Source organism: Falco peregrinus, chromosome 10 (genome assembly GCF_023634155.1).
Source record: "Falco peregrinus isolate bFalPer1 chromosome 10, bFalPer1.pri, whole genome shotgun sequence".
Classification (NCBI taxonomy): domain Eukaryota; kingdom Metazoa; phylum Chordata; class Aves; order Falconiformes; family Falconidae; genus Falco; species Falco peregrinus.
Genome location: NC_073730.1, coordinates 20,398,165 through 20,413,192, shown reverse-complemented (window position 1 = coordinate 20,413,192; position 15,028 = coordinate 20,398,165). Strand labels below are relative to the sequence as shown.

Genomic DNA, 15,028 nt, shown 5'->3' with positions numbered 1-15,028 from the left:
GAGCTTTAAACAATGGTGCGTGCAAGTAGAAGGAGCCTTCCTTTTGAATTACAATTTAGAGCTCTTTTTGTTCATAACTTCTCCAGATGTAATCGTTATCTTTTTCCGACTTAGCCTTTTTACAAAAGGAATAAAAAATGAACTGAAATACTTTTATATTTTTCTATTATAGTTTGAATAAATAAGAAAGCCCACAGTTCGCGCCAGTTACAGGAGCGGTACAGCTCTGATGAATGACTGGTAGTCATTCAGCTGCCTTGCACAGTTAAGGGTAGCCAGCTGAATGTTCATCGCTTATTAAAATGTACAAGAAAATACTCTTGACTATAGTTGCACCATTAGATGCCTAGGCAACTCGTACGTCTTTGCAGAGCCCATCACCCTGTAACAGAAGTGAGTTCTGTGTTTTGTTGCAGAGTCAGGCCCTTTCTGAATAGATACTGAAGATTTATTTGCCATATTTATAGCATATGTTTTGCACGTTCTTGGTGACATGCGAGCAATAGTTACATGATTTGGCCATGTATCTGTGGGCAGGTGCGAGGAAGAGAGTTAGTGCTGTCTGTGCAGTACTGTCATGTATGGCTTCTCACCCTTGAGTTCCTGTTTTCACCATGAATATGTGCATGAGAAAAGGCAGTTACAAGGGAAAAAACCCAAAATCTTCATGATATTTGAGTTTTCAGCCTTCTACTTTTAAGTGCTACTGGTATGTAAAATTGGTGAACCTGAAAGATATGGCTTCTGTCAATGTGTGCTGCTTATTTGTACTTAATATACATACAGAACTCCTCCAAAGGGTTAAGTAAGTTCATTGAAGTTTCTACCTGTAAGTCATACTTGCCTGGAGAATCTCTTGTATGCTTAGAAAGTAGTTAAGGACTATTCTTAGTTGATTATTCTTCCAAAGGTGACATATCTGAGGGTCTCCATCATGCCTTCCCTTCTTTTGTTGTCAAAATGATGAATTTTGATGTTGTTTATGGCCATGTGGGCTGGCAGTGCACAGCACTTCTTGGGTTTCTCTGCAAGACATGATCCACTACCTTCTAAATAACTAGATGGTTGGTGAATGGTTTGGAAAGTAAAGCTTTACGGCATTACTCTTAGGCATTTGTTTGTTGTTGTTAATTTTTAGTGGAACTAAAATGTGGTCTTCTGAAGCTCCTGACTGTCAGGCTGCTTATAAGAAAATACTGTTCTCTGATCACTGTAATATTTATTAATTGTGCTTCAGGGAAAAAGAAACTTCTTGAAAGTAGAAAAAGATGCTTAAGCACAACATGTTTTAAAATGTAATTAAAGGCATGCACTATTGATATGGTCTTTCATAAAATGCATTATTGTGAAGCTATTGTAAATTTTAATACTTAAGGTTACAATGGAAGAATAGGTATTTCAAAATATATTTCTCCTGCCGTCTCTGTATTTAGTCACAGGTTTTTCACATTTCTTTGCACACTCATCTGATCTATTTTATCCTAGATTACCTCATTGCTCCCAAGAAATCCCTTTTGGTAATATTGATAACCTAATATGTGACAGATTTTGGTCATTATTATTTCATTTAGTGGTCATATGTATAGACCAAGAGGGAATCTGAATATTGATTCACTGAATGGCTAGTAACAATGATTTATGAGTCAAGGATTCAGTGCAGTGAGCCAAACACAGCAGAGATTACATCTTATGTGCCACCATTGATTTTGTTTCATATTTCACTGCACAATGATTAGGCCATGGTCTCACAGATGTTAACATCAGAACCATATTCTTCTCTAAGCAAAAGATATGCAACAAATTATACCCAGTGCATTGTGTGTATGTTCCTCCTGCTTCTGCTTTTAAAAAAAATATAAATATTTTCTAGTTACTTTTTAAAGAATTGGTATTTCTCTGGTAACAACAAAGGGTTTTGATACGATTTTTAAAAATCAAAAGTGACTTTGCTGCCCACACAAGCTATGTCATTTATATTGAATGTAGACCACACAGACCGATCTCAAATAGAGCTGATAGAAAATGGGATGCTTTAAGGCAGATGCTAAAACAGCACCTTCATGAATCTTTCTGATAATATGCTTTGGCACATGCCTAGAAAACAAGTCTCCAGCGCAGTAGTTTCCAGGGGTTTCATGCTACCAAACTGGGGTTTCTGCATGAAAAGCAGATGCCAAGGCTGCAGCACAGCCATCCCCGACCGTGGCTTCATTGAAGATCCAATGTATTAGGGCTGTACAGCCCCCATTAACCCCGTTACAGCATGGGTACAAGTGCTGTAAATGCATACATAAAAATCTGGGGGTTTTCTACCCTTGTCTGTAACTTGATTTTGTTTTGAAAGTTAGTACATCACGGTTTTTGTCTGGTGGCTCTGTGTTGGTCTGGTGAAGTTGTCTTACTTCAGTGTGTCAGCTGTGAAAGGCATACCATACTAGAATCATAGTGGTTTCAGTTGAAAGCAACCTTAAAGATCACCTAATTCCAAGCCCCCTGCCCTGGGCAGGGACACCTTCCACCAGACCAGGCTGCTCCAAGCCCCATCCAGCCTGGCCTTGAGCACTGCCAGGGATGGGGCAGCCACAGCTGCTCTGGGCAACCTGTGCCAGTGCCTCACCACCCTCACAGGAAAGAATTTCTTCCGAATATCTAAGGTAAATGCCCACTTCCAGTTCCTATCACTTCACGCCCTTGCAAAAAGTCCCTCTCCAGCTTTCCTGCAGGCCCCCGTTAAGCACTGGGAGGCTGCTATAAGGTCTCCCCAGAGCTGAGCTGCTCCAGCCTGAAGGACCCCAGCTCTCTTGGCCTGTCTTCACAGCAGAGGTGCTCCAGCCCTCTGATCACCTTTGTGACCTCCTCTGGGCTTGCCCCAACAGGCCCATGTCCTCCTTATGCTGGGGGCCCCAGAGCTGAGCGCAGCACTCGACATCTGAGTTCCCTGCTCAAGCCCAGCGGCAGCAGCCACGAAGCAGACGGGGTGCGCTGAAATCCTGGCAGTCAGCTAGAGAAGCACCACGCTGCTGCACAGGTACGGGCATGTCTGACCACAGTCCCAGGATTTAGTTCTGGTTGTTTTGTTTTTCGGTCTACTTCCACTTCAAACAAGTTCTTGGCTGTGAAAAACACTGGATAGGAGGAGAAAAAAAAGAGATCAGTTAAGTGGCAGAACAGCTTTGAGAAATATGGGCCTTTGCAAAGCCTTGTCAAGGCTGTCAACAAACAGTTTACTGTCTTACAAGACTGCAGTGTCTTTGGTTGATGTTAGTCTAGTGATTTTTTTTTTTTTTTTTTCTTCCAAGGGAAAGGAATGATCTCTTCTAATACAAATAGATTATTTTGAGGATTTCTCTTCTTTGAGAAGTCTGAAAAGCCTTTGAATTTTCTCAGCTGTTACGATTGCTTCTTCTGATTTGTCATATGGTTCTCAGTGTTTTTTATAGCTATTCATTATTTTCTTGTTTATTTTTGATGTTCGTATAATCTGTCCTATGTAGGTTTGAAAATGAGAGCTATTTGTTTTGTAGTTTAATGAAGGGAATGGCAGACAGCCTCAGACTGTGCCTCTGGTGTCCAGAGTGATCAGCATATTTAACATGCTCAGCATGACACTAAGATATTAGCTGATAACAGTTGTAATTGACTTACAGCCTCTCTTTCCCTACCCACTTTGTTGGATGCTGGGGATTTATCTTTGAGACCCCAGGAAGATGTAGCGCACAGAGGGCAGAAGTGTTAGAGGGGTTTTACCTGCTCTGTTGGAGCGGAGGTGGTCTGATGTAGTGGCACGGTGTCGATCCGGGTGAAATGCAGGGAATTCGCAATGAGGACTGAGTGACAACTCCCCCCACCCCCGTTGGTTCTGAGCATTTAGCAAACGCAAAAAGAAATTCAGACTTGGCAAAAGGAGAGTGCCTGGAGCCAAAAAAAGCCATTCTTATTAGCGTTAGCAAAGGTTTACTTTGCTGGCTTATTGAATGAAAACTCCCTAGAGTGTCCAGGCTTTATCCTGTGTTAACAAGAAGGGGCAAAGCTGGCTTGTCAGGAATGGACTGCCGTGTAAGATGTCTGTAAAACACCAGAGTGAGGCCAAGCCGAACTGGAGTGCTGATGAGAAAAGAAAATCTTCGTCTTTTCCTCTCAAATCCTATTTATTTTCTCTGTGAATGATTGCGGTAGACCACTGGGCTGCTGTGGACTGGTGAACTGAATTGTGATGTTGCACTGTTAAAACAGTGTCAGTGAACTGTTCGGTGCCATGCCTTGCATAGGTGGGTCTGGCATTTTGAATGATCTGCTGCACTAAGGAGCTGGGAACCTGGGCTGGGCTGGGCTGGGCATTCCTGCAGCCATTCTCTATTGGGGGTTCACATTCACTGCACACCGTTTCAGGTGTTCCTCAGACGTGAGTATGTCACTTCAGAGCACAATGCAGCTGAATGTATTGAAGTAATTCTTTTTGTTGCAAGATTGGATGACCTTGGTCAAGTCTTGTTCTTACTGTATTATTCCCCTCTCTGGTACTATATTCCTTCCGTGCGACTTGGGAAGAGATGTTTTGGGTTAGAAATTTGTGTTCAAGGTGACAGTTAATAGGGACTGTTGAATACAGAATTGAAGGTAAGACTCTGATACATTTTAAGCATTGAATTGCTTTTAATGGAAAACAAGCTTTTGTTAACCAGTTTTAGACAGAGCAGAGTAGGCTTTCCTTTCTTCTTGCAGTATGCAACTTGGTTTAATTGGAACAGATGAGGCATTGATTTTTTACCATAGGTAGTAGAAGGATGATAACTAAGTCAGCATGGGGTCTTGCTTGTCTTCAGTTTTTCTTGTAAAATCTTTTAACTTTGCAGATTTCCTAGGATATGGTGCTGTTACATTAATAACTTCGCATTAGTGCTAGTCAGTTTTTGGATAACTATATTGAAGGATTAGGATTAACTCAAATGCATCTGAAGAGATGTTCAATGTTGAAAACTAGAGCTGGGTCTTATTGCAGGTACATATAAAACTGTAGCTGTTGGATCATAGTATTAGTCTCATTCTAGTATTTTACTAATGTGGCTTAGTTTTACTAATCACACGGCACTAATTAAATTCTTATGTTACAGATTATGGGAAGTTTAACTTCATTCTTTTTTTAAATTGGGAGAGCCTCATGATGGGAAAGCACGTGGACACATGATTTCTCTGGAGACTAAATAGTCTATTATATTGTATGAATATATACCTACTCACCCTTGCCTCTTCTTCCCCCTGCTTTCCTCTGCAGAGCATCTCAGATATTACAGAATTACTTAGTTTCATAAACTGGGTTATGAAAGGCGGTGGGGGTGCTGCATATGTGGCAAGATAGGTCATACAGGATTTATAAGAAGGACTGACTGGGTCATGCTGGTTCCTCGGTGCGTCTGAGCTATGCAGCTATGACTGATGTTCCTTACCTCTCTCTGCCTCATCACTGTAAAGCTAGTGTAAATTTTATTTCTGTAGTAGGGATGCTAAAGCTTGACCAATGTCGCAGGTGCTTTGTGGTGGTGTTCCTAAGATGATTCGGAAAATTAAGCATCATATTGTAAAAAATATAGTTATTAATTCAGTGTTAGTCTGAAAGACTTTCAGCTAAAGAAAAACATCCTTGCTTAGCTGGAAAGATCTCTGCATTCCCCTCTGTCTTAATCACCTGGAAAGCTGGATGGAACAGGAGGAAAAAGGCAGCTCTTGAGCATGCTGTGTCGGTTGCCCGGAAGCTCTTAAAAGACCCTTTTTTGGCTTTTGAAAATAAAACCTTGGGAAGGTTAAACAGTAGAGTCAGGACGTGGCAGTCTTTTAGAGGTCTTTCTCTTCAAAGATGAAAGTATATCAAGGAGCATGCTTGGAGCAGCTTTCTCTTATCTCTGGGGTGCTCTTGAGCAATGTTGCGGGGAGAGGGATGGCCAACAGTGGCATGTATTCTGCAGCGCTTGTGTTTCCTCTGTAAGAAGTTTCAGAAGTACAGAAGAACAAGGAAGCAAGGCAGGGGCACTAAGATATTTAGAACTTGGAGCACAGCTTATGAATACCGTATGAAGAGAGAGAGGCCCAATGCCTTTGCAGTGTACGGGTTTGAACATTAACATTTCCATTACTGATCTAGTCATCTTTAACAGCAAATGGGCAAAGAAACTTAACAAGGTGAACTGCTCTGTTTCCAGCAGAGGGCTGGCTTTTTTTTTTTCTATGGGAGACTGCAGTATGGCCCAGAGGTAGGGATTTAAGTTACAACTGAGTTTTTTCTGGGCAGCTTTTATTGTGCTCTGAAATTCAAGCAACCTTTTGCTCTAGGGAGTTTCTGCCTGCCCCACCCACAAGCCCAAGCAGTCAGTGATCCAGAGAAAAAGTTTATTAAGGTCTGAGGGGAAGTAAGTTATTTGTGCAGGACAGCTGCTCACCATGGTCTCCTTTTTCTGTTTACAAAGAAGTAACTTAACACAGTTTTTCCTGGTCTTACTTGTTTAGTTTGGGCTTTGTTGTTGTTGTGAGATGCCACTGACAGTCTCCGTATCGCTGATGGATGGATGGTCAGAAGGACGTGGCTGACAGCAGTGTCTGTGGCCCGAGTGTTCTCTGGCTCCAGCTCATGTCTGGGTACCTTTTTCAGCATTAGCTTTTGTCACACTGATGATTAGTTGGTTCAGAACTGCACTGTTCTTTTACTTGGAGCCACATAGAGTTTCGTAAATATGTAGGTTGCATTAAAAATTGTTCACTGTGAAGCTGTTCATTTTTATTTGAAAGAAAAGAAGCAAAGCCAAACCCTGTTGCATTAGTTTTCAAACATTGCTTAATGTTTTCTTGCTTTTTTAGAAAAAACATGTTACTGATAATCTGGTATGGGCTGGTTAGTTTATTTTGAATTCTTTTTGCAGCAGCACACCGAGTTAAATTCTGAGTCTGTAGGCTATGACAATAGAGAGAACAATATATTGCACAAAGCACTTAAATTTGTTCTTAAATTGTTTTGCATTTATTGTTAGTTGAATAGTTTCTGCTGGTTTTAGTATCACAAAAGCATCAACATTCTTTCAGAAACTGTTTTTTTATTAAAATAGTTAAAATAAATCCATTTACAAGGTCAGGAACTCTTACCGAATTTAAAAGAAAAAAAAAAAGTCTCTGCCATAAAGCTTGTAACTGTTTCCTAGAGACACATTGGGTACTGCAAGTGGTGCTTGATTATTGCTTTTGTTTTTAACACAACCCTTCCCCCCTACCTCCAATTAAAAAAAAAGCCCAAAAGGAAGCGATGAATTTAAGCATGATAAAGCACAGGTACGTCGCTATCCACTTGAAGGTGAAGGAAGATGTCTCAAAATCCGGGTGTGCAGTGATATGTTATGGAAATAATGATAAAACTTGAGTCTCAGGAAGTCAAAATCTTCTGGACAGACTGGGAGCAATCAGAAGGCTGACTTAATTTCCCTTTTAGCCATTATTGTTCCTCATCTATTCTCTTGGATTATTCTGATTGCTTACTGAAATTATGCTGATTAGTCTGTAGTGTCTGTGAAATAGTTTTATGATTTTTCCTTTGGGTGCTACAGGTAAAAAATTAATCCAAGCTTGTCCCAAGCTTTTAGCTGAACTATCTCCAGGGTTTTTTTTTTTTTTTTTTTGATATATCATGGTGGCAATTTTTCCTTCTTTACTCGGCAGGAGCTCCTTTGCAATTGTAATTTCTGCTGAATGCAGTGCATCCTTTGTGAATTTTTAGATTTATTTTTTTTTTTTTAGTTGCAAAACTCTTATCAGCCCAGTGTGAAAGATCTAGTGATAAAATATGACTGTCTCTTCATAACTGCTTCTGGCTTGTCCTGTAGCAGCTGGTGTATCACCACCTAAATTGAGGGCACATCTTTTACCCCTAGGCACATGGGTCTGTGCCAGGGAGAGCCGTGCTCTGGCTGTCCTGCACTGAAGCACTGTGTTTGCTGTTGCATGCCCTTTGTTGAAATATGTGTGGATAAAAGCGCCTGTGATTGAAGAGCACCTGCCTGTAGCTGGAAATTGGGAAAAGGGTTTGTTTTTATGTATAAATAAACATAAAATCAGTCAGCCTCAGATGTCGGTTCTCTTTCATTTCCCCGTGTGAGAAATCACAAACATGCTTGTGTTGTGTGCGCTACACTGAAATGGCATCACTCCTCTTAAAGAGGAGCCAAGTAAAGAAGCCTACTTGGCTATTTAATAATCTCCTGCCACAGTCACATTACCTTTATTGAGAGCCAGAGAAATTGTTCCATAATGTTTTCTGTTAATTCCCATCTTTCTCTCCTTGGGGAAAAAAGTGAGTGTCAGTCTTGTTGCTGTCTGTGTGCTCAGGGAGCAAACTTATAATTGATTAATATTAACAGTGACTAATACAAAAGTTACACATTCTACTTCTGAAAATGATCTACAGTTCACAGAATTTCTTTGTCTGGCATTTTGTGCTCTTCAGCATTTCTAGTTCTCCTTGTCAAATGGGTAAATGTATTTTTAAAGCTCTCAACATGCTCCAGTACTCGTAAGGGTCATAAGTGGCCCTTGGATCCTGCCACTTAAATGTGTACATAGTCATTGTTATGTTTTTAAAGTAATGTTAATTTCAGCTATCTCAGAAATACTTCCACACAGTTCTGTCTGTTGGTCTTGGAGAGACCAAGCCAACGTGGCACCAGACTCAGCTCTCTGGATCTGTAATTGCTGCAATGAGAGTCATTCTTCCAGAGTTGTTCACACATCTGTAATATCTAGAGCCAGCTTTGTAGTTAAAAATAATTTGGGTTTGTATGGATGTTAATTTTTCTCTGTCTCCCCAAACTCTTAATAGTAGGGGCTGAAGCATGATCTGGCCTCAAACAGTGAGATGTAGAAGAGGATGTATGTAGTCACTCAGTTGTCTGGTGAAAGAATGAAGTCATTAGCAAAAGGGAGCACTCTGCTGTTGAATCTTCTATCACAGCTACTGCACTCTATCACTGTAATTACATTTTTCAAATGCAAATGATAGCTTTAAGAATTCTTCCTTTGGTACATCGTTTACTGGAGCAGTGCAATTCATATTTCTCAGTCTGGGACAAATCTCGTCAGAGGCTAAGGACAGGCGAGTCTCATCCATTGTCTGAAGGTGTTTATTGGGTAGAAATATGGCAAACTGTAGAGTCATATGAAGAGGATTTCTCACCAAGCAGAGTATTATGCAAAGTTGCTGTTAATGCTTCTCTTCAGAGGAGTGACCTACACGTAGCAAAAGGGAACGCCAGAGCCGTGGCAGGGAGGAGACCTGCAGAGCCCTACTGTTAAGTGGTGTTGCTCTGTTGTTCTTAGCCACTCCATGTTTTGAATCCCTAAGAGATAAGGCAGTGCCCTAGATTTAATTTTGTTGTTCTTTGAGGTAGAGAAATGCAGGTTGTGTCAGATTTGGGGAGTGGGAAGAGCTTAGCCTAGTCATCTGCAAATCCAGTGCCTTATATTCAGAGAGAATGTTATCTTCCCCCACCCACCCAATGTGTTTTAGTGCAAGTACGTCACTAACATTCATACTTCCAACTTTAACACGTATCATTATTTGGCATTCTGTTTAATGATCACTGACCTTGCGTGATTACATCCCACAAACCTGCCAAATTCCCAGCTACAGTACAGGTGTACTGTCAGTTTTTATTAAAAATGTCTGTCTTCATGTCAAGTAAAATTTGGTATTCCAGATTATTGGTGTTCAGCTATTGATGGATTTTTTTTTTTCTCCTTTTCTTCCAAACCCTCTGCTTCTCCAGGTATGAAGATGAATAATGCAGACCGCTGGTTTCGATGATGCTGGGCTTTTATAACTGGATTCATTAAGGAATACAAAGAAAATTCTTACAGGGATCAATAATGGTGTCTTCTGGCTGCAGAATGCGAAGTTTCTGGTTTCTGCTCATTATCAGCTTCCTGCAGTGTACTGAAGGTAAGCTGTAGTTTATTTTTTTTTTACTTGAGTTTGCAGATGTGATGAATGGTCCGTACAGTTAATTTCTGTTAGATGATTTGAACTTTTAGGATGTTAAACTAGAAGTATCTGTAGTGTGTTCTGGGTTTAATTTCTAAGACTCAAATTGTCTCTTTTAGAATGAAAAAAGAAAATACATTTTTTGGTTTTGATATAGTGTGGTATGTTGAAACTGAGATGCAGTGTTCAGGCAACTGAAGTGACATTGTTAATATCCTTGATCGGTAGGTGCCTTGTTTTTGGACTTTCCCTGTTAATTCGTTTTTCTGTTCTCATTGTGCAGCCATTTATCAACAATGTATAGATATGTTAAATGTGATATAAAATAACTAAAAAGTGGAAATGAAATACCCGTTTTACTTTTGTAATTTGGCTGGCTGAAAATAAAATGGAAAACACTTCATTAAGATTAGAACTATGCAAGATAAATTTCAGGAAATAAAAATCTAAGTGCATACAGAAATAGCATCTACTTAAAAATATTTTTGCTTTTTTAAAAAAATGGGGAAAATGCTTCATTGCTATCAAATGTGGTGTTTAAAATAGCTCTTAAATTGAAGAGATGAGGAAGGAAAAAGCTTTTTTAAAAAAGTATCCTCTATCTCATTTTCTTCATAAACTTTATTTCATCCCTTTAGTCTGTCTCCCCAGCTGTTCTTGTGGCCCTTTTAATAGACAGAGAAACACAAATGAATGATCAGGAAAACATGGTTTATGAATTTTTAATTACAATTATTTGTATAGAACTTGAGGTTGTTCCTGGGTGTAATCATTTTGATTGACTAGATTGCAGGTGAAAAGAGTGGTTGAGTAATAAAATAGCATCTCCATGCCTTATTACATTATTCAGTAGTCAGTATATAATACATAGGCTTCTTTGGTGCATCTGTGGTGTGATCACACCATCTTTTAAAGCAGATCCATACCTTACCCTGTTAAAATTCTTTGAATTTTAAGGCTAAATTTTCAGAGATACTTCAGGAAAGCTGCTCTGCCTCCCCCTCTCTTCTTTCTGAAATCTATACAAACATAAAGGATCTAGTCCCCAAAAATGGCAAACCCCAAGATTAAAAATTTAAATATTGTATACAGTCTTCCACATTCACCATGTAATTTCCTAAGCATTTATTCTAGACTAACACAGCTCGGGTCTTGTGTCGTAATGATAGACAAGCTTTACTGAAATAGGGTGTTCATATCTATGTGTGAACGTACACATGTACCAGGGAGTGAGTCCTAGGCGTCTTCGTGGAGGTTTCTGAATGTGGGGAAGTCTCATTTCACTTAAATAGCATTCACAGTCAGTTTTTCCTCCCTGCCCTCTTTCTTCTTAAATATTGCCAGAATATATTAGAAAACTGGCATTTCCCACAGCACACTGCTGATCTTGGATGGTTTCATCACTGGTGGGGTTTCTGGTTTGCTAGCTGCTGTACTGACTGCTCTCTTGGTGTCTGTTGAGTCCGTGGACTTGTGTAAAATCTCACTTTTATAGGAAAGTAAGTGCCAACAGCTGGGAGGCAAAATGCTTTTCAGCCTCTTTTCACAGTTAAGGAAGGTAAATGTGTATTAGGAGAATAGGATTATAAATCTTAGAACTGGCTGGTTAGGTAATCACTTCTGTTAATTATAAATGCACTTACATTGCAAAAGTGGTTGCACTCCTCGAAACCAACGGTATAGGAAGTAGAGGCATCTGTTTATGTATTTTCTGAAGTTTTAAAATACTAAGGATTTTATTTGTTATTGCAGTTGTTTCAAATCCCTATGTCTAGTACATTTTACAAAGATTCACGTACTTGCAGTTTCATGCTATGTGGTGGTTGAAAATATTTGAAAACAGAAAGGAAAAGCAAACAAACAACTCTTGGTTACAGTAGCAAACAGCATGCTGCAAAGAGTGTTTTATCTGCTGAGTTTGGAAAGGAAAAAGTCAACTGAGAACTTCTGCAGATTGAATTTTTGCCATTTCAGAAAGCTAATTTTCATTGTCATCTGTAATATTTCAAGTTCATTTTGTTCTGTCCCTGTTTTTTTTTGCTTTTAGTAGCCAGTAGCAATCTTTTGATGCTTCAGTTGTGAATTTACTTTTTTAAAGTCTATACAAGAGCTGCTTTTTCAGCTAAAAGAAACAGGGAAGGAAATTGGGAGCAGATATCAGAATCGTACCAAATTAATTGTAAATTCTTAAAATAAATGAAATACTGTGTCTGTGTATACTGGAAATGAATATTAATATAGAGTTGGCTTCCAGCCACAGAAGCAAAATGAATACCGCATTATTACACTTTCTCACAAGATTACATTGCCTTCTGCTTCAGTAATAAGAGATGCCAAGTGTAACGTGCTTTAGTAGCACTTCATGCCTGGAAGTATGAACATGAACAAAGGTTAAAATAAGAGCAACTAACTTTTGCTAGAAATAAAAAAAATATCTTTAATTCTCTCACTTGCAGCTTAGGGGTTTTTCTAGAAATCTTATGTATATATGCAGGTTGTTGTAGTTGGTGGGGGAGAGGAAACGTGGCTGAATTCCCTACTGTTCTATTTTAATGTTTCTGTGCAATTAGATGGGACGGGGGGAAGATCCTGGATGTGGACAAGTGAATCGTTTGTTCACATAATGAAACATTTTCCAATCAAGATAAAGACTTTGTTACTTTCACAGTGCCTTAACTTTAACTCAGCAGGGAACTAGCAAGCAGGCACAGTTATATGAAGGCTGCAATTTTCTTTTAGTGTCAGCTATCCAAACAGGAATCGTATCTTCAGTTAAGAAGGTCTTGGTTTAGCCTTTTTTTTTTTCCTGGCTAGTGCAGTCCAGGTAGGGTTGTCTTTGAAGCAGTCCACTTGTTCAGGTAGAAGGAACCTGGAACAGATGAGTGCTAGCAGCTGGAGGGGAAAGCTGCACAGAGTTATATACACTGCTGGTATATTGATCAACAACAGGTCAATATTGTTGTGTAGAGAGCTGAAAAACATCATTGCTACCATCATCAGCAAGCATTGCAGCCTTAAATAAAGAAAAGATGAAAGGCAGGAAAAAGGAATGAAAAGCTAAAGTTAAAAGCTTGAATATGAATGTCATTTCCGAAGGTATCTTCTGTCACTTTTTCTAGCATACTCTACTATAGGTATGTCTTTAAAACTACAGTTTTATTAGAAAAGACAGACTGAAAGAACTACCTTGGGAAGTAGTTTGAGTTGGAGTTACAGAGGTAGCTGTGCGCAGCCTGGCCTCGTGCTGTGGCTGATGGCCTGGGGGAGACGGGAGCTCCCGCTGGCGCAGTGTCCGTCCCCATCCCTCTCCCCGTCCCTGTTCCATGCCACCCTGGCTCTACGGTCTGGCAAAAGAAGGGTGCTCGTATTCCTGTGGGTTCCATGCAGTTGAGCCCCGCACCTTTACTTACCTGTTTCCTACAAACTGTAGGAAATGAATTACTTCTGACACCATCTTTTCTTTTTTTTTTTTTTTTTTCCCTTCCTAATTAGGTGAAATCATCCATCAAGTTAAAAATTATCTGAGAAAATACAGAAAGTCAGAGAGTGAGATCACACATGCCTTGTTTCCATAGCAAAGCAGAGTAAAAAGCTTATTATACATATTATTGGTTTCTCTTCCAGCAAGTTAAGACAGATAGACTAATATGCATATGAAAAAAAGATGTCAGAGCTAAACATTCTGATTAAGATTGGTTTCTGGACTGTACAAGTTTAGATATTTTAAGTTTTTATCTTGCTTACAAAGTCCACCTTTTTGACTAGCTTTAGATGCCTTTTGTTCTTATTGTCTACTACTGCTTGAGAAGCACAAGTGCTTGGGAAGCACTGAAATAATTTTAGTTGCTTGCATTTTATTTTAATCAGGTTTTAATATAATTTTATTCATTTTATTATGAATTATTATCTAGACTTTGTCCAAAGAAGAAGCATCATGCTGTCATTATCTATTCTGTTTTCCTAAATGGCATTCATGTTTTTTAAGAAATCCATCCTGTCTTTGCCTCTGAATGTACATTTTACTTAACGTTATGCCAAGAAATACACGTTCTTGTAAATTCCGATTGTGCCAGCCAAGGAGCTGAGTGTTAAATTGGAAGCAGTTGTAAGTGTATATCCAATGTTAGTGCATTTACTGAAGAAGACATATTAAATACAGACAATATACACTGGGCCAGTACAAAGGTATTTGATATTTTAGTGTATTGCTTCAGGTCTTCAGCCTCCTGTCAAGCCACCCAGACTTAGAACATCTAAGACATACAGCACAGGTACTCACATTTACTAGGAAGTATTAGTAGGATTGCCCAGGATAAAAATTTAAAAAATCTTGTACCCTGGACTTGAGAAGAAATCAACTTCTGTTAATTAGTGGATTTAAGTTCTGCAAGGGGTGAAACCCATTACGGGGTCATGCAAGAGCAAATAGGAGCACTAATTTAATTTCTAGCCAGGGAATTTGTCACAGTGAGAGCTCTGTGAAGCACACAGTTAGCAGGCAACTACTTGGTTTAACAGAGGTTGCAAAGCATCCGTAAATGCAACCCAGCGTGCTGAGGCCAGCCAGTTATTGCTCACCCTTTGGAGAGTCAATCTAATAAGCCTTCCGATACTGTCTTAATTTTTATCGTGTATACCTAAAGTGTTCTGTGATTCTTTAGCAAGTGTTTTTTCTTAATTGGCTGGAACAGATTATGCAGAAGAAAATATCTGGGTGGAAGGAGCAGTTAGGTTTCTGCAGAAAGCAACTGCTGCGCTGAGTCCTGTTTTCTTTCTGGGAAGAACATGCGATTTTTCACTGGGATATTGTGGTGCATACTTACCTGGGACATCTCTTTTTTAACTTTCCTGAGGGGGGTGTAGGCCCAATGTATTTTCTAAAAAGGAAATTGATCTAAACAGTGAGACCAAACTTCTTGAAGAAGAGTGTCTGTTACACTTCGCAAGTGCATTTGCAGCTAATAGAGACTGACAGACTGCCTGGAAAAGCCAGAGATTCTTTAACATGCTGGCAGT

General features: G+C 39.5%; 1 protein-coding gene across 17 annotated transcripts in view; it reads left to right on the top strand.

Annotated features, from left to right (window-relative positions):
• ADGRL2 (adhesion G protein-coupled receptor L2) overlaps positions 1–15,028 on the top strand; it is a 394,136-nt gene that overhangs the window by 256,519 nt on the left and 122,589 nt on the right. For all 17 annotated transcript variants that reach the window (XM_055814914.1, XM_055814915.1, XM_055814917.1 and 14 more), the window contains one exon: positions 9,798–9,970. In XM_055814914.1, the coding sequence (XP_055670889.1) occupies positions 9,898–9,970 (73 nt within the window). In that variant the 5' untranslated portion in view covers positions 9,798–9,897. The remainder of the gene's footprint in view (positions 1–9,797; positions 9,971–15,028) is intronic.